We start from the raw sequence: 22,603 nt of genomic DNA, 5'->3' as shown, positions 1-22,603 counted from the left end.
GTCATGGATTAGTTTCTAATTTAGCTATTTAGACGCCTGAACTGCGGACAAGTTTGGTTTAACCTAAATACAAATAAGAACTTCGTACAGAATGGTGCATGAAGTGTTTTGAGTGTTTGCTTTGCTGCAGCTGGACATGGACAGATCAATATTAAGGAATCCACAAGGAATACTATCGTATAACAGAGTGAAAATGCAATAACATCTGTACCAAAGCATCATAATAAAAAGCAATAACTGCATCCTGCAACATGTCAATTACACAAAACATTCCTAGAAGCTTCTCACTGAAGTCATTTCAACCAAGTTGGGTTTTTTTTTTTTTTTTTTTTTTTTCTGAAGTCTGAAACAATTAGCAAAAAATGTTTCAGCATTTATAGAACTTCCTTTTTGAACTGGATGACTTTGCTCTAACGGTTTGGGTATTCTTGACTAGGGCTGTTGTAAACGAATATTTTAGTAATCGAGTAATCTATCGATTATTCTTACGATTAATCGAGTAATCGGATAAAAAAAAATTCTAAAATGAAATATTGGTAAATCTGGCATAATACCGGTGTTACTATCAGATATCACTATCAGTCCAATTTTTCATATTTGAGCATCCCTAACAGTTGCTTTTTGTAGTTTAGAAAACTAACCTGTAACAATAATAGCTCACTTTCTAAGTTAACCAGAAGAAAAGTTATAGAAAAATCTGAAATTCTATTGAATTTAATAACAAAGAGGCAGGCTCATAAATATGCTTATAAAAAATGTCTACAATCCAGCTTTTAGTTTATGTATTCATCTTCAGTGAGTTTAATAGATTAATTAAACTCACCTAACCTGTCACGCTTTGGGTTTGAAAATACGGGAAATGCCGCCTGGAGTGGGAGGAGAGGGCGAATGAACGAACGTAAGATGGGGTGGAGGGGAGGAAATAGACCAGCGGACTGACGAACCGTTAGACCGGGGGACGAACACGGGGGGAAGCAATACGGGATATTTACGACACCTTCACTGGTCACACTCAGAAACTCATCTACCAGCCATGTACGATGCGCTCCGCCACCCGTTTCTTCAGACCGGGATATGAAATTTATTGTGCGGTTCGTCGGTAAAGCTACATTTACACGGTAAGCATCAGCTACTCAGCCGCCCGCCCTGTTCAGTCTATCCGCTCACCTCAGCGCTCTTCCCGCCGTTCGCTTTCAACCAGCAGCCCCGGAGGAGAAATGCTGCCGTACTCCAGGCATTCCCCCAGTCATTTTAAGGATGCTTATTGGTTCCCCAAAAACGATAAAAAGTCGGGCATTATCATCAATCAATAAAATCCCCACGGGCCAATCTTGAAGATTGGACTTTATGCCGCTGAGACTTAGCTTTTGTCAACAACTCAGAGGCGGAAGTGAGAGCTCCGCGCAACGCAAATGAAGTCCCGGCCAGAACACGGTGCGCTAACTAATAAAACATAAATTAACGAAGCTTCGAGGCAGGTAAATTTTCCTCGAGGAATTTTAGTAATCGAGGTACTCGAATCATCGTTTCAGCCCTATTCTTGACAAGCTTTTCAGAATGAATGACTTAACATGCAATAGGGAGTCCCATGCTCCCTATTGCATACGATTATTTGAACAGATGAACATTGCACCTTCAGGCGTCTGGAAATTGTACCCAATGAAAAACTAGGCTTGTAGAGGTCCGTCATTTCTCTTCATGACATCTTTAGATTTTTTCAAGCTGTCCCACAAGTGTGTTTGAGGTGTTGCCTTAAAGTACATCAACATGTGTACTAGATTTATCCCCGAACAGCTTACATAGCCATCGTCATCTGATTTTTCTCAAATCGTTTAAAGACATGATAATCCTAAAATGTGGAAATGTCTGATTTTGAAGAACGTAATAAAAGATTATCTCATTATTCTGATATTTAGCAAGTAGAAAGATTTAGATCATTCCAAAACAGCAAATGTTTAATTTCATTTGACATCAGTCAAATTAAATTAATCTGTGCAAGCTTGTGCCTTTTCATACCATGTAAACATCGGATTCCAACTACTCTGTGTCTAATAAATCTGTATTATATGATGTATATAATATGCATTTTTATTAACTTAGTTTCTGAAATAATTTTCAGTCTGCTTTATTGATACATTTGTTGTACTGACAAAAATATATATATATATATATATAAAAAAAAAGCTTCACTATGTTGCGTTGAATTCCTCTCCCTGCATCCCTGTGGGGTTTTTAGCTTGGGAGGTGGACACTTTGCAGGCTTGAGTCACTGCCGAACACAGAAGTGTACTGATGCGAGAAATTATGTTTTTGGAGTAAAACCACAAGTTGACGTCTTGGTTCCTGGTAGGGGGGAGTTTGGGCACTCGTGCCCAGTTCTTTCAGGTTTGCTGATACAGATCTGACCAGCGCAGCAGGCATGCTGTCACAGATCACGTGGCTTCAGTTAGAAGGAGGGCTAAGTCTTACCAGCCTGTTTATGCAGTTTAAAAAATGGGTCGTAATGCTATAATATCACATGGAGCAAATGAATAGAAGGCAGATGACTAAAAGAAGATGCGACTTCTCTTTTTAGTCTTGATGGTTTGTTTTTTGTCATTTTAATCCAGTTTTTTTTTTTTTTTTTTTGTGGAGCTGGTCAGCTTTTACACGTGTCTTTTTAGCTGAATTAGTACAAGAAAGTAAGAACCGGACGGATCAAGAAGGCTGGGAAGAAAGAATTTGTGGATTATCAAGCAGGTTGGGTCCTTAAGTGCTCTCTGAACACAGACAGGACCCCTCGAGCTACGTACAACCTAGTAAACGTAAAAAAGAAAGCCTTTGAAGGAGAATGGATCTACTTTCTGCAACCATGGGAGCTGTATTTTATCCCCACCATTAATTGGGTCCACATTTGAGAATTTGCAGAGTCTGTAAGAGCAGCAGCATGTTTGTATTTTCAGCTTTGTGTAAAAACCTCTAAGCTAACAGGAGTACAAAGCTCTCAGTTTAGCTGAAAAGGTCAGAACTCCAGTCTTTCATTGCTTTGTTGTCTTGTGTGTTGTGTGTGTGTTTAATTTCCCTTTATGTTTTTGCTGTTCAGGTGTGGGAAGCCTGCAGAGGACATCCAGCCAGCGCAGTGCCATGACTTACCAAAGAAACAACTATGCTCTTAACACCACAGCTAACTATGCCGATCCGTACCACTCTGCACAGTACCGGCCCTCTGATCCGAACTACGCCAGGCAGACTATCGTCATGGACGACGGCGCCCCCCGCTCGCCCTCCATAGACAGCATTCAGAAAGATCCCAGGTAAGCACGGTCACATTCCCAGTGTCAAGTCATGTTTTCATTTTCACTGGATTTACTCTGTGGTTAGTACTTTACCACATAAAAGTCATCCGAAGGGGCTAGTTGTGCTTACAAGGCATCTCTGTTCTGCTGGGTCAACACCGGCGTCCTCTTACTATTCAAACACAGAGCTCTCCCCCTGGATAGCCACACATGGCTTTACCCATTAAGCTGGCTCAACTGTGCCTGGTCGCCTCACAATAGATTCTCACAGGCGTTGAAGTGCTGCGTCTGCTCTTGTACAGATGTGTGGATGTGTAGAGCGTGGATTGACAACTTGTGGTAAAACCCTGACCCTGCACATTAGAGGCTTTGTTTACATTTACAGTGTGCTGTAACTATTTAAAGGTAGAGCAACCCAGGAGTGGCTGCTCAGGAAGTTCACCAGACTGGAATTTGGTCTAGAATTTCTGCCCTTGAATATATTTTCAGATTCAGCTTTAGCAAAAGAAAAGTTCATGTTTACTATCTAGAGATCTACTGCATACCCCAAGTGGTGTAAAGCCATCTGTGCTACAACTGTAACACTTTGTGTTTGAGTGCATAGATGGTACTAACTCTCATTTTGTGAGGGATTGCCTGTGATTAAATAAAAGGGTGAATTCATTAGTATAAACCTTTGTGTTTGATGAATTTTCTCAGAGCACTGTATATGGTAGGGCATTTATCGCATCACTTATCTTTTATCGTGATAAATTTGTTGTCATGACAACAATTTTGATTTATTGTTGTCACGATAAATTCCATCTAGTGATGATTAAACTCCCCCAAAACTGTCCTTACTGTTGAGATTGTTACTTTTACTGTTTTCTCCACTGTTTGTTCAATAGAAGCATCAATAAATACCAGTAAATTTGAAAATATAGTTACAGTGTGCTGCTTCGTGAAACAAATCACTTTTTTGCGTGTCTGATGTCCTAATGAAGTGCCTTGCATATGGAAATGTTTTTCAATGGCATTAAATGTGTTGATTGCCGTGACACACAGTCAGTCATATAGTTACCTGAAATAAACCTTTTGATTATATCCTTGGAATATTGAGCTTTTCTTATATTTTGATACGCTCCAAGTCTAATTGAAGGAAAACATAAATAAATTTAAATAAACCTTACAGAGTTTTTAAAACTCTGATTATCCAAGCACAATAGTTTATACAAAATTGGACTCTCGTACACATAAACAATCTGCTTTCCCTGGCACTCTTGAAAAAGAGAGAAGACGCAGAGTTGTGTTGATGTTTTTCCTCATTTCCTTTGCACCTGTCGTCATGCTGATATGTTTCTACCCCACCTGCACTTTCAGAGAGTTTGCTTGGCGTGACCCGGAGCTGACAGAGGTAATCCACATGCTGCAGCACCATTTCCCCTCAGTGCAGGCCAATGCAGCCGCCTACCTGCAGCACCTGTGCTTCGGTGATAATAGAGTCAAGAGTGAGGTGGGTGGCGTTCGACTGATGCTGTACGGTGTCTTATTCCAGTTAATTCATCCTAACCTCTGATAACTGTTAAAACTATTTACATTATGTTAACTTATTTTAATATAGTCATTGCAAATTGTATATTTAAAGGTAATGCCCTATTTATGTTAACAAGGTTCATTTTTCAAGCTTCAGGGTTTTGATTAGCTTCGATTGACTTCATATGAGACTCTCTTAGGGCAATAAATCGCATGATCCATCAATGCAAAGTTCAACATTTGGTAATTCTCATACAAAGAGAAGACTAAGTCAAATGAGCTTTGCCTTAATCAAATTTAAGTTTTTATTTGTTCTTAATTGATAAATTAAATTGATTAAATTAAAAACATATATTGAGTATTAATAGTATTTTGTTTTCTGAAATGTTAGTTTTCCTGTTAACATTTAAACCGTTAACCTTTTGTTAAGGCAATCTTCAAACTAAACTTTATACTGTAAAAACTGTGAACATGACACCAATTTCAGTCATAAACCTTTTAGACTTTTTAATTCACTGTCTGAGTTTATCAACTCAACCATTTCTAAACAGTTTGACGGAAATTGAGTTTTTCCAACAATTTTTTTCTCGGTTCCCACAAAAACAGAACAAACTCACAAATATTCTTGATTTTTGGACTATTTTTATTGGCGTGTAAAGCCCTTTCTGTTTTGTTTATTTTGTATGATGTATCTTATGAAAACCTTGACTTTTATAGAATGCATATAATGTATTCAGTATAAATAGTATATTTTGTATACTGAAATGTCAAATGTCTATATATTACTGAATAATTCATGCTATTCAATTTAAAGCTCTAGCTTTGTATTCGTACACTTTGTTTTATTCACTTCACTCTGTGCGCAGAAGAAATGGCTGTTATTTTTTTGTTTTGTTTTTTTTTCCACCTGTAATCTCCTGTGGTTAAAGCTTTAATTCCAACCAGCATTACTTTTCCAGATAATTTGGGTTTGGTATGAATAAAATCCGTGCTGCTGAATCTCTTGTCGCATGAATAAATTCATGCTTTTTGTTCTCCCCTAAAAAACAACTGAACAAGGGAGGGAAAAAAAAGTTAAATCCCTTCCTGAGTGAAATTCACGCATGACCTTATTCACCCTACCACCAGGTGTGTCGACTGGGAGGAATTAAACACCTGGTGGACCTGCTCGACCATAAAACCGTCGAGGTCCAAAGAAACTCGTGTGGGGCTTTGAGGAACCTTGTTTATGGGAAAGCTATGGATGAAAACAAGATCGCTGTCAGGAACGCAGGAGGGATCCCCGCTCTGCTCCGCCTGCTGAGGAAGACGGTCGATGCCGAAGTGCGGGAGCTCGTCACAGGTTGGTCAGCATGAGTGGAGAAGCTGCTTTTCACAGTCACGTCGACAGTAAATATGCACAGAAAAATACAAAATATATATATATATATATATATATATATATATATATATATATATATATATATATATATATATATATATATATATATATATATAAAAAGTAAAACCACCAGTTGCTTTGCAAATATACTGACATATTTAAAATGTCTGTTTATATACAGTGTATGAGATTTCTTTGTATAGTTTATTACTTCATTGTGCAGCAAGTTTTTGCTTCCACTTCGATCCCATAGTAATATTGGATTGTCCCACATCTCTAAACTTGTCACAGCTTAATAAGTTTAAACACCACTGACCAAAGTCAGTTTCTTATACAGTACTTATTTTCAAAGCAAAAAGCAGGTATTAATGTCTAAGATATTAAGTTTCTCACATTTAAAAGGTTTTTCTTTCTTGTTGGTTTGACTGATGGGAGATTTGATGACTTTGCTGATGAAACCGCTTTTTAACTTTATTATCTAATCATTTTTTTTAGCAACAGTACTGATGTCGGATCACAGAAGTTTCTTTTTGTGTCATTATTGAAAATGCGGTTGGACTGTGACAACACAGACGTGTCCCGTAGCTCTTTCATCTCTACATCTCCCATCTAATAGGTTGTTTGCTGCCACAAATAGGGATTACCTCAGAGTGTTGTTGGGGAGTGACATGTAATTAAGATTCTTTGAATATACAGTCACACAGACCTGGCAGTATTGCCCTCTCTGGGAATATTAGTATAGTTTTCCCTGCCTCTCTTGGCTGATGGTTTTTACCAATCTGCTATGTAAAATAGTCTCCACATGTCCCTTTCTCCTCCTTGGGCTTCATGCTACTTCATGTTGTTTGTGTTGTTTAAGCCCTGTAAACGTGTTATAAATCCATGTTGTTTTGGATCAGGGTGGAGCACTACTGGAATGAGCAAACCAAAGACATTTGGCTTCCAGGTGGCTGAGTCAGCTGTTTGTGCAGGGACTCCAGTCTTCTTTATTGCCCGGTTTCAGGTTACAGTCTAGTAGTCCCCAGGGGCAAAACAATTCAGCTGGAGTATGAGCACAATAATTTCGTATTAACTGGGAGGAGATTGTTTTCAGCTTCCTCTATCAATCAAGTGTGTATTTACTTTGCCTAACACAAATAGAGGGGGGAAATATTCAGCATTTTTAAAAGGGCACAAGAGGATAATTTGTCTCTGCTCCCACTTGTTTTTATTAAACGAGTATAAAAAGAAAATCTAAAACATATGTCTTTGTGCTGTTTATTTAGACCTGGAAAGAGAGCAGGGGGACTCTTTTTTTTTTTTTTTTTTTTTCCAAATCAGATTGAGCAGGTTTTATGTGAGCTCTGTTCAGGTGTTCTGCTTTCATCCACTGTTCTGAAAGCCTGTGGTGGCTAATTGGTTGTACAGACCCCAGGGTGGGATGTGGGGGGTCTGTTTGAAAAGGTCAGCAGTACAACATCACCTTTGGTTAATTACAGCTAATGAGAACAGTCCCGAACTGTTACCTGGTCGACAAGAGGATCCCACACGGTAGCTTAAAGAGAAGCAGTAAGAGATCAGTCACTTGTCTATAATTTATTTCTACTTACAAAGCAGCCTCTGAGTAGTAGGTATCATATGAATAATTAACATTCTTGAGCATTTTCGTTGGAAGATGGTTTAAAAGCTAAACAGTGGTGCCTGAAAGGCTTTTTCTTGCCTTCTACAAAATGTTCAGGCTCGCTGAGGGAAAACTCCCTCCTTGCTGCCAGTCTTTTGTCATCTTGTGGTCTGGTCTCATGTCTTGTGCTGCAAGCCGCTTTAGTTACTGCTCCTTGCACAAACAACTCCCCGTCTGATCAAAAGGTCAAGCTCACCATTTAGCCGTTAGCTCACACACTCGGGCTCTGTTTATTATTCCAAATCAACTTTTACCTTGGATTTCATTTCACTTTCCCTGCTTAACCATTCTTTTGTGCAATCAAACACCTTAACTCAGAGTTGGCAACTTACAGCAGACCAACTATTTTACTGAGGATTTTTTTGATTATTTATTTATATATATTTTTCTGACAGACCAACACAAAATAGTTGTGATGTGAAAATGAAGTGTCTTCAGGGTTGATATTCAGTATGAGTTTTGTGTTTTACATGTGGAACAAAGATACATAAGGTTGCATAGGTTGCTCTCATGGCTTGTGGCAATCTTCAAACACGACGTCTGATGGTTTTCTGTAAACTTTGGCTTTCCTTTTGATTCCGCTCTTCCAGAGTTACCATCGGACTGTAATTTGCTTCTCTGATTAATTCTCTCCTTTTCCAGCTTGTCAGTTTAAATAGGCAGCCATGTGTTGATAGATTTGTCTTATAAAATAAGATGGTAATGGTGGAAAATGATGCTTTAAGCTTCTCTACATTTGAATCCCTAGGACATGCTATGTGCTGCTTGGTCTGAGAGCTTCAACAAAAAGCTAGATGCTGAACTTACGGACAAATTTACAAATAAAGTGATTTGCTAATAAAGTGACACTATTCATAAATTTACACATTGTTTTTATACCATGTATCATTTTGATTTCGTTTGACAATTTTGCCTTTCTTAGTGGTGATCTGTCACATGCAATTCCAGTAAACTATATCAGTCTGTGAAAAGGTTCAAAAGGGTGTCAGTAATTTTGCGCAGCACTAGATGCTGCGAGTTCAGCTAAAAAGCACCTTTAAAGTACACACCAAGACGACTCTGATTCAGTCAATAGAGCATTGACATTTTTCAAGCTCAGCTCCCTGAATTCAAAAGGTTAATAAACTGGGCAGTTTTTAGGTTATCTGCCCCATTACAGGGTTGACCTAAATAGAGGCCCTGTTAAAGCTTCACCAAGCAATGTCTTTGACCTGCTGATATTTAATTCAGAGACAGAGATTGTCTTAAAGGAGCAGTTTCAACTTTTCTGAATCGGTCAAGGTCAGTTTCTTTTTGTATAAAGGGAATTATTGTAACCAAGATGTAATTTATCTTTCACAGAAGCTTGGGACTCTTGGGAATTTATATTATCAAAAGTGAAATATGTAGCTGCTCTTTATTGCAAGCATGTGGATTTGCAATCCTGCCTGTTGCAGGACAGAAAAAAATGTGGTCACAAGCTTAAAAAAAAAAAAAACTAGCAGAGATGGATTCCCTGCAAATCTGTAGCTCCTGATAAGTAAAGTAGATTAAGGTTCAAACATTTAAGATGAAGTAAATTTGATTGACATTTTGTGAAGAAGGAAGTTGCGCTCGGTGTCTTCTTCGGGGAATTTAATGTTGTTTTTTGGTGCAGCGCCACCACAGGCAAGGGGATGAAAAGGTTTTTCAAAGGGCTTGGTTGGTTTGACACAGTGTAGCGTGAAAGTGAACTACACCAGCTGAAGATTTAACAAATGTTACAATTTTGGTTCCCAATCGAATTGAGTGTACTGGACTATCAGGTGTGAAAACACCCTCACACTCTCAGCCCAGTGGGCAATAGTTGGTTAGAAACTCATGATGACACCCATTCACTCAATCAATAACCACTTTCACACATTGGTTACGCCTCTTGGTATAAAAAAAGTGTCCTTGTGAAGCTGTCACTGTTTCCCCTTGATGATTCACTCGGATTACACAAAAAAAGCTCAGCTCAGCACTGAAACAGTGCTTTTCTTCAAGTAGTGACTGCAGAACCTGCTGGGTCATAGCAGTGGTTTTGTGCTGACATTGTGCAGGTAGCAAGAGGCGCTAGCTTTGTGCCACAGATTGCATGACCATTTTTGAATCCAAGATTTTTGTGAAGAAAATTAAGTCAACTTTGAGTAGTTTTTTTATTCTGACCTAAATGAAATTGGTGGATATTTAAAGGAGCATTCATTATGTAACTCTACATGTTATTTCAGTAGCCTTGGTGCAAAGGTACCAGCACTTAGATCAGATTGAGATGCCTGACTTGTTGGAAACTTAAAAATCTCAAATGTTTTTCAGTTGGTGGGCGATCTGATACAGAGTCCTACCAGGTTGTTCTAACAATGATCTGACAGTTTAAATGGTGGTCTCCACTGTCTGGAAGTTATTGAGAGAGAAGGACTCAAAGGGAGCCATTTTCAGAACCAATGAGGTGTTTAAAAATTACAAAAGAGGAAGCACAAACACTGGAAGAAACTATTCTGAAGGGAAAAGCTCTCCATAAATATATGGCTTAGTATTATGTGTTGTGCATTTGCCCTTAGTCTCTTACTTCTGTTTTTTATATTTTAGATTAAATAGGCTTTTTTTTTTTACCTTCAACTTGCTGCAGATGCACCTGAAGTTCCCCGCTTAGGGACAATATTTCCATTCTTTCCTGTTGATTTTTTTATATTAATATTCTCACAATATTACACTAATGCAGTGGTTGTAATTGTCTGCAATTGTTTTATCTCTAGTATATTAAAGCTAGGTAAGCTGGCTGATGGTAATGGAAGGAAGAAAAACACTCATCTGAGCAAGAACAAAGCACGGAGTAGCCTCAAGTCTCAAGATTTTAGATGGTTCTAAAATCTTAACACTCATATCACAAACTCAGACCATAATATTTTCTTTTAGCTGCTACCATAAAACGCAAATCCACCTAACAATGCAGTTTAGAATTAGTTTTTTATCTATTGTTGTTGTTTTTTTTAATCCTCACTAATGCCTGTCCTATCAGGGGAAAATATCCACAGATGGACAATGTTATTTCTTTCACAATATTGTCTTGCTGACTAGTGTAGTGTTGTGCTAAAGCACCAGATTATTTTCTTATACATGACATGTTAGCCGGGGTCAAAAAAAAGGACGCTGACAAGCATTTGAAGCTAAAGATCTTAATATTTTTGACAATGAAATTTAGCAACACATAAGTTAAAATCGGTTGTCATTTGGACAAACTTGTTTTGCTTAGATACCAGCCAAACAAATTCAGTCCATTGTGACCAGTTTTTTAAATTTGTTTTTTTGTTTTTTTTATCTGTCTATATCACAGTAAAACCTCACAACCTGTTACACATTACCCATTTAATCTTAAAAGAAATCTTCTTTCAATTTAACTCCCATCTTATTAGCAGCTTCCTAATATATTCCTTCATTTCCCCATGAAAGCACTCCGAGTTCCTTTCTGTGCTCGTTTTATAAATTAATGACCCTGCTGCTATTACATTGTTTTTGGGTCACTGTTTAAAAAGTCAAGTAAAGCCACAAGAAAGCAGCAACAAAACAGGACAACAAGTAACAGGCTGATTTAAATCTGTGTGTGCACACAGAAACAAATACACACAGGTTTGGTCCATGTGACTGTCAAATATGACTTATGAGTATTGCTGCTGGTGTTGCTCCACTGACAGCACTGTCAGTCACACCTCAGTAATTCCTGCGGTTGATTTCTCCAGCATGTAGCCTCCGCAGGACTAGTCTGATATCCTGCAGAGACCATTCGTTTCTGCAAATTGCCGGTAGAGTGGGTGTGGACCTGAGCAACATGTTTGAGGGAAGCTGTGGGTCGAGTGGATTGTGAAGATAAAGCAAGGACATTGGTCAGCAGGAATCTGACTATTTTTTCCTGTATTAAAGCTGTGGAAGCTCTTTCAAGACACTCCTTTTCTGAGTGGTTTGGAAATCAGAATTATAAAGCTGAATGTGCTTGAATAAGTGCATAAATTTCATAATACTGTGTCATGCTTTCTCAAGCAGAGATCGCATCCCACCTTTTACTCTGCTTTTGATATGCAGAATCATTCACGCCGCTCGCGGGCTCCTGTAGGGTGCCCATGCCGCATATTTAAAAGTCAAATAGACACTATCTTCGGTTTTATTACGATGATTTGTCAAAATATGGACGTTTATGTGTGGACGTCATCATATTTTCAATTATTGAAAGACATTGATAATTAAAATAGCTGATTCCATGATTTTCATTAGTAGGCCACAGAACGCACCATACATGGCTTCCAGTGTTTTCGCTACCTTTATCCAAGGGGGGTTCTGCTCCACCGGACCCCCCTCCTTGAGTATCATGACATGTGGTAATTGTACATGTTCACAGTTAATGGCGTTAATTTTATTAACCTGTCTGAATAATGCCAGATCACATTGTGAGCTTTTTCTGTCTCCGTGTGGTCGCTCCTCTACAATCAGCTCCTTCTAATGAAACACCAAACTTGATAAAAGCTGGATAAAAACACACACTTCGCGCTCTGTCACCAAATGCTGACACACTTGCACTCACACCCGGGTGATCACACGCTTTTGCCAGCAGACAAAGATCGCACTGGGAAAACATTGAGACCTTTCAATGATATCTGCATTTTATAAACGTGCCAAATTTCATTTTGATTTCAGTATGTAGTCTCCTGTGAATAGAAGCAGGAGTAACTCTTTCGCTCCTGGTACATGTGGCAAAAGTAAAAGTGTACAAAATAGCCCAAGTGCTTCCTGTCCTACCCCTGACATGCAGCAAAAATCAAGTCATCACCGCATAAAAGGTTTTGACCTAGCTTGACTGTCAGAGGAGAAATACTCCCCCTGGCTGTATAAGATTGAGCTGGGTTAGGAAATGCATACATGACACAGAGAGAAAAAAAGATACATCAGATAAAGACTGAAAGGTGGAGAGAGATGGAAACAGATGAAAGATGGGATAAACAGAGACAGAAAGATGAAAAAAAATAGATTTATAAATGAAGATATATACATATATATCTTCTATTTTTCTATTAGCATATAGACTCTTAATGTGAACAGTTTATTTTTCCAATAGAATAATTAAGTTTGAAAACTGTAGTTGTCAGATTAAAGCACTATCTCGTGTACAGAGATAGTGCTTTATCTACTACGACAGCTTGTTTATGTTCTTCATCTATCTCAAATTTGAAGAGTGTCCTCTTTAAAATAGTAAAACCTATGTTTATAAAGGGTTGTTTAGCTTTGAATGGGTCACATGTTTCCCAAAGCCTGCCTCTGACTGGTTGATCAGAACCTGGTGACGACTCCTTCCCTGAAAATGGTTTTGGGAAAGCAAACAGCTTGGTTCTCATGCGCGAAGCTCACAGATAAACATCGAGTTTCTTTTCCTCCTTTTGTCACCCCTCCACTCATTGTTTAACATTAGATATTAGAATTAAACTATAAACTTATTTTCTTTTAACTCCCGAGAGGGCAATGACCATTCAGCGGCATAGCTGTAGTAAATGTTTGCTTCTGGTTTATCTCACTTGTAACCGCTGTTGTACATTTTAGCGAATAAACTTTAGGTTCATTAATTTTAAATACATTGTTTTCTGAATAAGTATTTGAAGTGTAAGCATGCCAGTGATGCATAATCTGAAAAATAATAACTTTTCTTGCTACATTGAATTAGTGACAAAGATCGTTCAATGGAAGCTGAAAGAATTCACCCCTCAGATAAAGTTATAGCTGAAACCGATTGATTTATGTAAATTAATGCAGATAAATATCAACTCTACATGTAAAAGGAGACAATATTTTCACTGCATATTTTGAAAAGCTTTGCCAGCACTGTCAGAATTGGGCTCCAGGGATCTATTAAATTCTTTGTCATTTCCATTTCTTCAAATAGTCAGGGAATGACATGCTGAGGGAAAATAAAATCTGAATTTGGAGGGAAGCTGCAGAAGTTGGTTTTTATTTAGATATACAAATAAGATTTCAATCTGTGTGACATAAATATGAAAACGCACAAAGAAATTTTGGATGTCTTTTTGTTGGTTCTGATCAGCTTATTTATATTCCGCCAAATCGGAACAAATGTCCTCTCATTCTGCTTTTTAAGATAAATAGATTCAGTTTATATACAAAAATAGACTCTGATTAATCCAATTATATGTACAAATTCACACTCGGTTACATACCTTAAAAGTGGATTCTAGTCGTTATACATTGCAGTCAAATGCAGTTCATTATGCCAGTCGATGTAAAGTTTTCTATCCACAAAAGCACAGGTGATTCCATGGATTCATGCAGTTTTATGTATTTGCAAACTGAGCAAATTGTTATGAACAGACAGCAGCAGATTTGACTTTATCTGGTTGAACACATGCATGTTTTACATGTCCCTTTTAGTTTTGTCATGGCAGCATTTGTGAGATGTAGCCCTGTGTTTACTCTCGAGACTTTACAGTGCACTCGAGCTTGTGCTGCATTAGCCTCCTGCAAGGTTATAGATACCCTGCAGAAGGCGGCTGGTGCCTTAGTATAAGCCTTGCAGCAAGAGCCATCTAATTAGGAGAACATGCTACATGCTGGCTAATCCTCGACAGATGCAGCATCAAAGGCTGTCAGGACTGCGCATGATTATCAGCAGTTACCATAAGTATATTTGAATAGAGTGAGATGATAGAAGACTTTCCGTTATTTATATTTCATTTGAAATGCCTGAGCCATAGGGATCCTTGCCTCATCCTTTCTTTTTTTTTTTCAATTCAAGTAATAATCTCCACCTTGAGGATATCCTCTGTAGATGAAATGCGATGCATTGATGCTAAAGCTGTGCTTTCATTCTAAAGAAGTGTTTTACCTGAGGCTCTCCGTCTGAATGCCTGCTTGTTTGTTTGCATTTGTTCTTGAATCCATGCTGAGCCCATTGGAAGTTTTTTTTTATTTTTTTTTTTTATTATTATTATTTCTCTTATGAGTTCCTCTAAATGCAGATGACAACTGATTAAAGAGGAGCCTTTTTTTTTGTCTTTACTTCCCCAGGGGTTCTGTGGAACCTTTCTTCATGCGATGCTGTGAAGATGACAATCATCCGGGACGCCTTATCCACTCTGACCAACACTGTGATCATCCCTCACTCTGGATGGAGCAGCTCTACATTCGACGATGACCACAAGCTAAAGTTCCACTCCTCCCTAGTGCTGAAGAACACTACAGGCTGCCTTAGGTAAACCACCTGATGATCACGCTGGACACTAGCACCTCACTGTGGGCATTTGCCGCTATTACATCTGATATGTATTGTCAATAAATGTGAAATTTTGTCCCATTACATTTTTTTTTAATAATTATTTTTTTTAGATCTCTATTTTACATAAATCTTATAGAGTTTTAAAATAATAATTTTACTGTTGTCCAGATTTGAATAATTTGCAAAAAGATAGTAGTATATGTAGAAACATATTTGCATTTCTAATCTTTATTTCTAGTATCCATCCACAGAAAAGAAAAGAATGAAGGAATTGTGTCCCTTCATTCCTTTCTATATGTACTCTTCCGTTCTTTGTTTCTTTCTTCATCCCTCAATCTATGCCTCCCTCTCCTATTTTCTTCCTTCTTTCATTCCTGACATTCTTCCTTGTATCCTTCCTTCTTGCCTTATTTTCTTCTGTCCTTGTAATCTCATCTTCTTTTCATCTTTCTTTGTGTTCTTTTTGTCATCCATTTTTATTTTTTTGTGTTCTTTCTTATTTACTCCTTTCTTTCTTCTGTCCTGTCCTTCTTCCATCCTCCCTTATACCTTATTTTTTGTCTCTTCTTTACTTCCTGACTTCTGTCCTTTCATCCTTCTATCCTATGTTCCTGTCGTTTTGTCCTTTCTTGCATCCAACTTTTTACCTTCCTCATGGCTTATCATTTAGTGTATTTGTTCTTTCATACATCCATTGCATTCTCTAATTATTATCCGTTGAGATTTTGACTTGTTCCACATTGAAAGGCTGCACGCTGTAGAAATATCTGCCATGTGTTTATGGTTAACTTTGTTCAGGAAAAGTCTGGATTTTTTACAATAAAAACTGCAGGAACCCCAAACAACTTGTACAATTGAGATTCATAAAATGTTTTTTTTTCTCTCTATCCTGCGGCATGTTGCTTTGCAGGTTTAATTAGTGGAAGTCAATTGACTTTGTATATGTTTGTGCATCATGTGAACATGCATAGGTACGGCTTAAGGAGCTTTATTTACTGAGCAAAGAACAATACTTACTAGAATCAGGCCACACAAAGTCTCCTCATACATTAAAGATGGTATCTGGGAACGACAAAGCCCACATTACCATTTCAAGTAGGAGACACACAGCTATCATTTTGGGCGTTTGTTTACTAAGCAAAGCCCCAACTTGAATGGCTAATGAGTGTGTGTGTGTGTTCTCATGTGTTCATGTTTTTTTTAAAAGGAACCTGAGTTCAGCCGGTGAGGAGGCCAGAAAGCAGATGCGTACTTGTGACGGCCTGGTTGACTCACTGCTCTACGTCATCAAAGCCTGTGTAAACACGTCTGACTTTGACAGCAAGGTACCTCACAAAGCCTGCTGCCCGCCATTGCACACACACACACACACACACACACACACACACACATCTACACACGCCCTCTTAGGCCCGGAGGAGAATATGCAGCCAGTTGATAAGAAGCTCTGGAGAAAATACCCTACTTATCCTCTTTGAATCAGTTTATTGCCTGCGTCTAAATGACCCTCGGAGCAGTTAACAGAAACTGTTTGATCTGCTTTGTCACCCAAAGCACAGCCAGAATGTGAACCTTAAGCATCAGATGTTCATCATACAGTAAATTAACATTTATTCAGTGGCTGCGGCAAAGAAAGTACATCTCCTAAGCATGAATCCATGCATTATGAAAGTTAAGTGAATCATCTGAAATGTGGTGATGGTTTCTCCCTTTGGCAAAGAACCTAGTCAAGCAGATAATATTCTATGTTTCCTGATGTTCTGTACAGCTAAGGAATGCAAACCTCACTAAAAATGGATTTATAATCAATGCATTCTAGATAGTTTTTCAAATAAAGACTCTAAGAAGCATATTACAAGTGTAACATTATTTACCAGAGGTCTAATTAGTAAACTTTTTTAATTGCAACTTGTAAAAAACATATAGCCAAACTTAAAGCCAGAATTGTGATGACCAGCAGATTGTTGGTGGCCACCTAGATGTTTTTTCTTTTAATATCCTCAGGTTGAAACTGTGGATTTATAACACATAGCAACAGTATTGATGTTGCAATATCAGTGAGGGTAATATTAATATCTCAAAAATCTGTTTGGAATGCAATATTTGTTGGCTATTCATTTCAAGTGTCATGAATTCATGTTTTGCATAAAAGTAATAACTTGAACCTACTGGATGTAGTCCCACTAGAGCAGATATTCACACCTAATAACAATAAAAGGGCAGAGGAAGAAGAAAAAGAAAAATGATCACAGGAGATTTAAAAGCAATGTAATGGCAGATGAGAGGAATCAGGAAGATGTGGGCTGTTACCATTATCACAAAGATCTCTGTTTGTAGTCTGGATCAGTATTATTTGAATTATCATCGTCTTATGAAAAACGTGTTTTGATACAGTCATCCAAATTAACAGAAAATTACCATAAAATATATACAGACTTAACTTCACGTTTTGAATTGAATTACCAAAACAAACAAATTTGTCAGCGATATTCTAATGACACGATAATCCTTATAATGCTAGAGAACCGAATAACGTATCTGGTCTCAATCTTTGCTGCAATAACCTTAATATTCAGTCAACAAAACAATAAAAATATTGATGAACATTTCAAGTCAACAATAGTTTCCACTATTGTTGATTATGAAAGTGTTTCTGATGTTTTTATGTTTTCATGATGTAAAGCACTTTGAACTTGTTTGTAACTGATATGTGCTTTACACATATACTTAAATGATTGATAAGGAATTTTCATAAATTATGATATAAAATGTTCATACTACTATATCTTAAGCAAAAGTGCATCTCACCCGTGTATTTTAGTTGTCATTTACTTTTACACCACACAACTATTTTGTTTTATTTTCCGTTTTGAATTGGATAAAATAGTTTCATATTTTGTACGTCAAGTCAGTTGTACTGCTCCTAAATATTATTTGTGTTAATTTCTCTATTATATATTTTTGTTGTTTAATCCCCTTGTTTTTATATAAATATATATTAAAATCATAATTTTATTAGAAAAAGTTGAAAAAAACTGTAACCTTGTTTTGCTGTATCACCTTACCTCAATTGTAACAATGAACAGAAGAACTACTGCCTTTATATTGCTTACATACTTAAATAGTGTTAACCAGTTCTCATATACTCTCATATACTTGTTTGGATTGATACATGAAGTTCAAGCTTTTATTTTTCTGTGCCTGGCAGATTGTGGAGAACTGTATTTGCACTCTAAGGAACCTGTCTTATCGTCTGGAGCTGGAGATGATGCCATCGTCATTTCCAGTAAACCAGGAAATAGATGGCTTACTGGGCCGAGAGTCGCCAAGTAAAGAGGTGGACTCCAGCTGCTGGGGCAGGAAGAGAAAGAAGAAGAAAAACAGCTTGCAGGAGGACTCAGTGAGTGTTGTGTTTTAACTGTTTGCGCTTCATAAGTTCTAGATGCACAGAACTTTGGCTTTTCTTGGCCAACAGTTTTCCATATATTTTTTTTTATGTCAGAATTTTTTTCACACAGGAAATATGTTTCTAGTGTATGCAAGTGAAAAATGATGTTGGAAAATACGAAATTTGAAGATTATCCTTATTTATGCATTGAAGTAAACATCAACAATTACCTTAAGACTTTTTTATTTTAAAATATAGAGGAATGTCTGATTTTTGATCAGAGCTGATCAAGGAAAAATTAACACATTCTGATCTGTAGAAGACTGTCTGATAAAATAAAATTATTGTTATTAGATGATTCCTAAAGCATCACCCTTTCGCAGTCTGACTTGTAAGTTGTTGTATGTTCAGTGGGACGGTGTGGGGCCCATCCCTGGCTTCTCCAAGTCTCCTAAGGGGGCCGAGATGCTGTGGCACCCCTCTGTGGTCAAGCCTTACTTGACACTGCTATCTGAGAGCTCCAATCCTGCCACTCTTGAAGGTTCAGCAGGATCTCTTCAGAACCTGTCAGCTGGCAACTGGAAGGTACAGTGCAAATGTGCATTCATTCAAAACACAAATGCAGATTTTCTCGTGCTTCTCTGCCGTCCGTGGCTGTGAAACAATGCATATAAATGAGCTTAGCTGTTCACCTCTTCTGCTTCAGTCAAACAAATGTCAGTTTAACGCTTGAAATCACAAATGCACATCTCAAGCTCATCAGTATTCCCTCGTGATGCAGAGACCTTAATGAAATTTTCATCTGTTTTCTGTATTTAGTTTGCAGCGTACATTCGTGCAGCAGTTCGTAAAGAGAAAGGCCTTCCCATCCTGGTGGAACTGCTGCGGATGGACAACGACAGGGTGGTGTGTTCAGTTGCCACGGCTCTGAGAAACATGGCCCTGGACATCAGGAACAAGGAGCTTATAGGTCAGGAGCCACTTTGTTGTGTTTGAAACATCTTGGACTGAAAAAAATATACTATACTGAACTATTTATGAGAAGTTTTTCTGCTTTATTATGTCATGTAATGTAGCTCATGCTGTACCAATAACCCAGATACCATGCTGCGAATTTGTTTGGCTCAACTTAATGCACAATCTCACATGATGTGTTGATCTTATAAATACAGCCTTAAGTTGACATGTTTTCACTCTGGACTCTGGACATAATCCAGAAACGCTCTTGTAGCTTGCCAAGGCCCTTTTATTTCTTGTAAAGTAATTGTGATTGGCTACAGATGGCAGCTTCACCGAAAGAAACAAACAAACACATGATATGACTGGAAAATCAAAGAAACTCTGTGCAGATTTATACAAGGCAAGAACGTTGTCAGTTTTGAACCAGTAATGAACCAAAGTTTGTCATTTACTGGCATTTCAAAACGGTTAGGAGTGAAAGTTATTTTGCCAGAGTTTCTAACAAGATTTTATCTTGGGGATTAATCATAAAATAAATAGTTGCTGCAGATATAATGAACAAATAAAACAACTTTTTTGGAAAGCAGATTTAAAGGAGAGATGGTTGAGTTGCTTTCGTCACAAGAACTGGAAGTCTATTGCCAGAGGAATAATGAGGCATTGAAGCCAACACACACTGAACCTTCCGACCTTCATGATAGCGCTATGAACAGTCTTATTTTAGGATAAGTGACAATGTCTGTAAGAGAGGGCTCAGATCTAGTGGGACCAGCAAAGATAATGCAGAGATCTCTGTGTGTTTTCCATAATCGAGGTTAATTCTTGGTTCAATTAATTTCCAAATCCTGCATGTTTCATAACAGACTGAGGTTAATGCCTCAAAAGGATAAAACAGAGCAACTGTACAATCTTTCTGTTATCTAATGAGTTTCTCTCTCTCTGCCTTAATGAAGTGTAGAAATGTCTTTTGACGTAAAAAAAAAATATATATCGCTAGCATTTACATAGCTTCTTACATCTCCACGCATCCTCTGAATTCATATTTTAACACCTCACTGATGAGTTAAATGTCTACTGCTATTGAATATGTGACCTGGTGGCGCTAAGTATGGTGTATTCAATAACAGAGAAATGTTTGGATTTTTGAGCTGCTGGACAGCCTGTACCAGTCAGGGATTTTAAATATGTAACCTGCCGGCCAGCAGATGATTTCTCAATGCATCTCTTTGGGAAACTAAATGGTGCGTCTATGAGGACACTTCCAAACCCCTCATAGAACCACCAGATAATTTGTTGATAAATCTGTCATTAAATCAGTCCAAAATTTAAATGAATATTCAGCCAGAAGCTTGCATGACTGGGACTTTGCTGTGATCGTTCTGTCCCAGGGAATGAAAAGCTCACAGCCTAATATAAATATGACATCCATGTGCATGATGAGCATGTGTCCCAGCTAAAGCTGTGTGGTAATCCTCCTGTACAATCCTGTGCTTCATAAAACCGTCTTTCACTCTGTGAAATGAATGTTTATTCAGTAGCGGGAACGGTGTCTGACGGCGCGGGTTAATGAGGTTTTAGTGATGGTTAAATATGCTTTTTGAGGTCTTTGTTTGACTTGGTGCGGCAAGTATTCAGCATCTTTAGCCGGGCTGCTGCACTGAAGGACAGATAAGGGAGGCAATCCTCCTTCACACTGAAACACACAAACAGTTTCATTTATGAAAAGTGCCTTCCATGCTGCAGACCCCAGCACATTGAATGTTACTCCTTTATTTAGATGACATTACATACTGTTGAGGTCAGCACAGAATTTATTTGTGAATGCATTGCACAACATGTAAAAAAAAAAAATGCATCAAAATCATGTACACATGAATGAGGCATCGCCCCCTCATTCTGTCCTTGCCTGAGCTTCTGCAGCAAACCTGCAGTGCATCGTGTCATTACGCATAAGCTGCAAGTTCCGCCTCCCTCCCCTGCAGGGAAGTACGCGATGAGGGACCTGGTAAACCGTCTCCCTGGGGGGAACACCACCCTGCTGTCGGATGAGACCGTGGCCGCCATCTGTTGCACGCTGCACGAGGTCACCAGCAAAAACATGGAAAACGCCAAGGCGTTGGCCGACACAGGCGGCATCAAGAAGCTCGTCGACATCACCAAGGGCAGAGGAGACAGGTGGGGTTGCCGACGCACACGTTTGTTAAAATGCTTTGCTGAACACTGGACAGTGGTCCACACAACACGAGCAGCTGCTGCCATTTGTGGAGGTGGCAGTGTTCCTTGAAGTTTAACATCCCGATGGAACAATGCTGCTGCAGCAGCTATTTTTAGTTTGTTGTATATTCAGTACGATTCTAGGTTAAAACGTATTAAGGACAGCCTACTCCATCAATCATGCTGTCTTGTGTTAACCACAATGAATTCTTGCTCAGAAATGCATAACAAAGTTTGACTGTTTTCCAGATATTCAGTGAAGGTGGTGAAGGCAGCAGCCCAGGTGCTGAACACGCTGTGGCTGTACAAGGATCTACGGCCCATCTACAAAAAGGTTCGTACAGTTTGTTTAATGCTAAATGTTTCAATGATTTTATGATTATATTTTAAATAGAAATATCAGAAACTGTCTTACGATAACATGACGTGCTGGATTTATTTATTTTTTAAATAATGTTTTGGAGAAGTATTAATTTCCTTGAACTTTGTCACATTTGGTCACGTAACACCTGCACGTGTATTTCAGTTGGATTTCATGTGACAACACAAACAAAGAAAAATTATGGTTATGCATGTTTTTTTTTTTTATTCTTTTTTTTTTTATCTCAAAATCTTATGCATTCGTTTTCAGCCCACTTTGGTCTGATGCCCCTCAATAAAATCCCGGCTAGTCAATTGCCACATAATTAGTAAATAGAGTCCAATTGTGTGATAATTATTCTCTGTATAAATCCAGCTATTTTGTGAAAACCCAAGAGGGATTTTAAAGAACATTGGTGTTAATTAATCATTTGTAAATAGATAGAGTAGGCACTTTGACACAACTGCAAACCTTACAAAAGGTAATAACAGCATGTTATATTGAAGGATATTCATGTATTTGAATGGCATGGTTACAACACAGACCTAAATCTTAATGAGAATAAATAACAATTAACAATTGATC

General features: G+C 38.1%; 1 protein-coding gene across 4 annotated transcripts in view; it reads left to right on the top strand.

The window, feature by feature from the left end:
- The window catches only part of pkp4 (plakophilin 4), a 92,945-nt gene that overhangs the window by 66,040 nt on the left and 4,302 nt on the right, over positions 1 to 22,603 (top strand). For all 4 annotated transcript variants that reach the window (XM_088001359.1, XM_014996953.2, XM_014996960.2 and 1 more), the window contains exons 9-18: positions 3,083 to 3,293; positions 4,635 to 4,767; positions 5,916 to 6,129; positions 14,888 to 15,071; positions 16,303 to 16,420; positions 18,304 to 18,495; positions 18,895 to 19,068; positions 19,303 to 19,453; positions 21,426 to 21,618; positions 21,907 to 21,991. In XM_088001359.1, coding sequence (XP_087857485.1) covers positions 3,083 to 3,293; positions 4,635 to 4,767; positions 5,916 to 6,129; positions 14,888 to 15,071; positions 16,303 to 16,420; positions 18,304 to 18,495; positions 18,895 to 19,068; positions 19,303 to 19,453; positions 21,426 to 21,618; positions 21,907 to 21,991 — 1,655 coding nt within the window. The remainder of the gene's footprint in view (positions 1 to 3,082; positions 3,294 to 4,634; positions 4,768 to 5,915; positions 6,130 to 14,887; positions 15,072 to 16,302; positions 16,421 to 18,303; positions 18,496 to 18,894; positions 19,069 to 19,302; positions 19,454 to 21,425; positions 21,619 to 21,906; positions 21,992 to 22,603) is intronic.

Source organism: Poecilia mexicana, unplaced genomic scaffold (genome assembly GCF_051168715.1).
Source record: "Poecilia mexicana isolate PSO_F unplaced genomic scaffold, ASM5116871v1 scaffold_2, whole genome shotgun sequence".
Lineage (NCBI taxonomy): Eukaryota > Metazoa > Chordata > Actinopteri > Cyprinodontiformes > Poeciliidae > Poecilia > Poecilia mexicana.
This window is presented reverse-complemented; position numbering and strand designations above follow the sequence as displayed.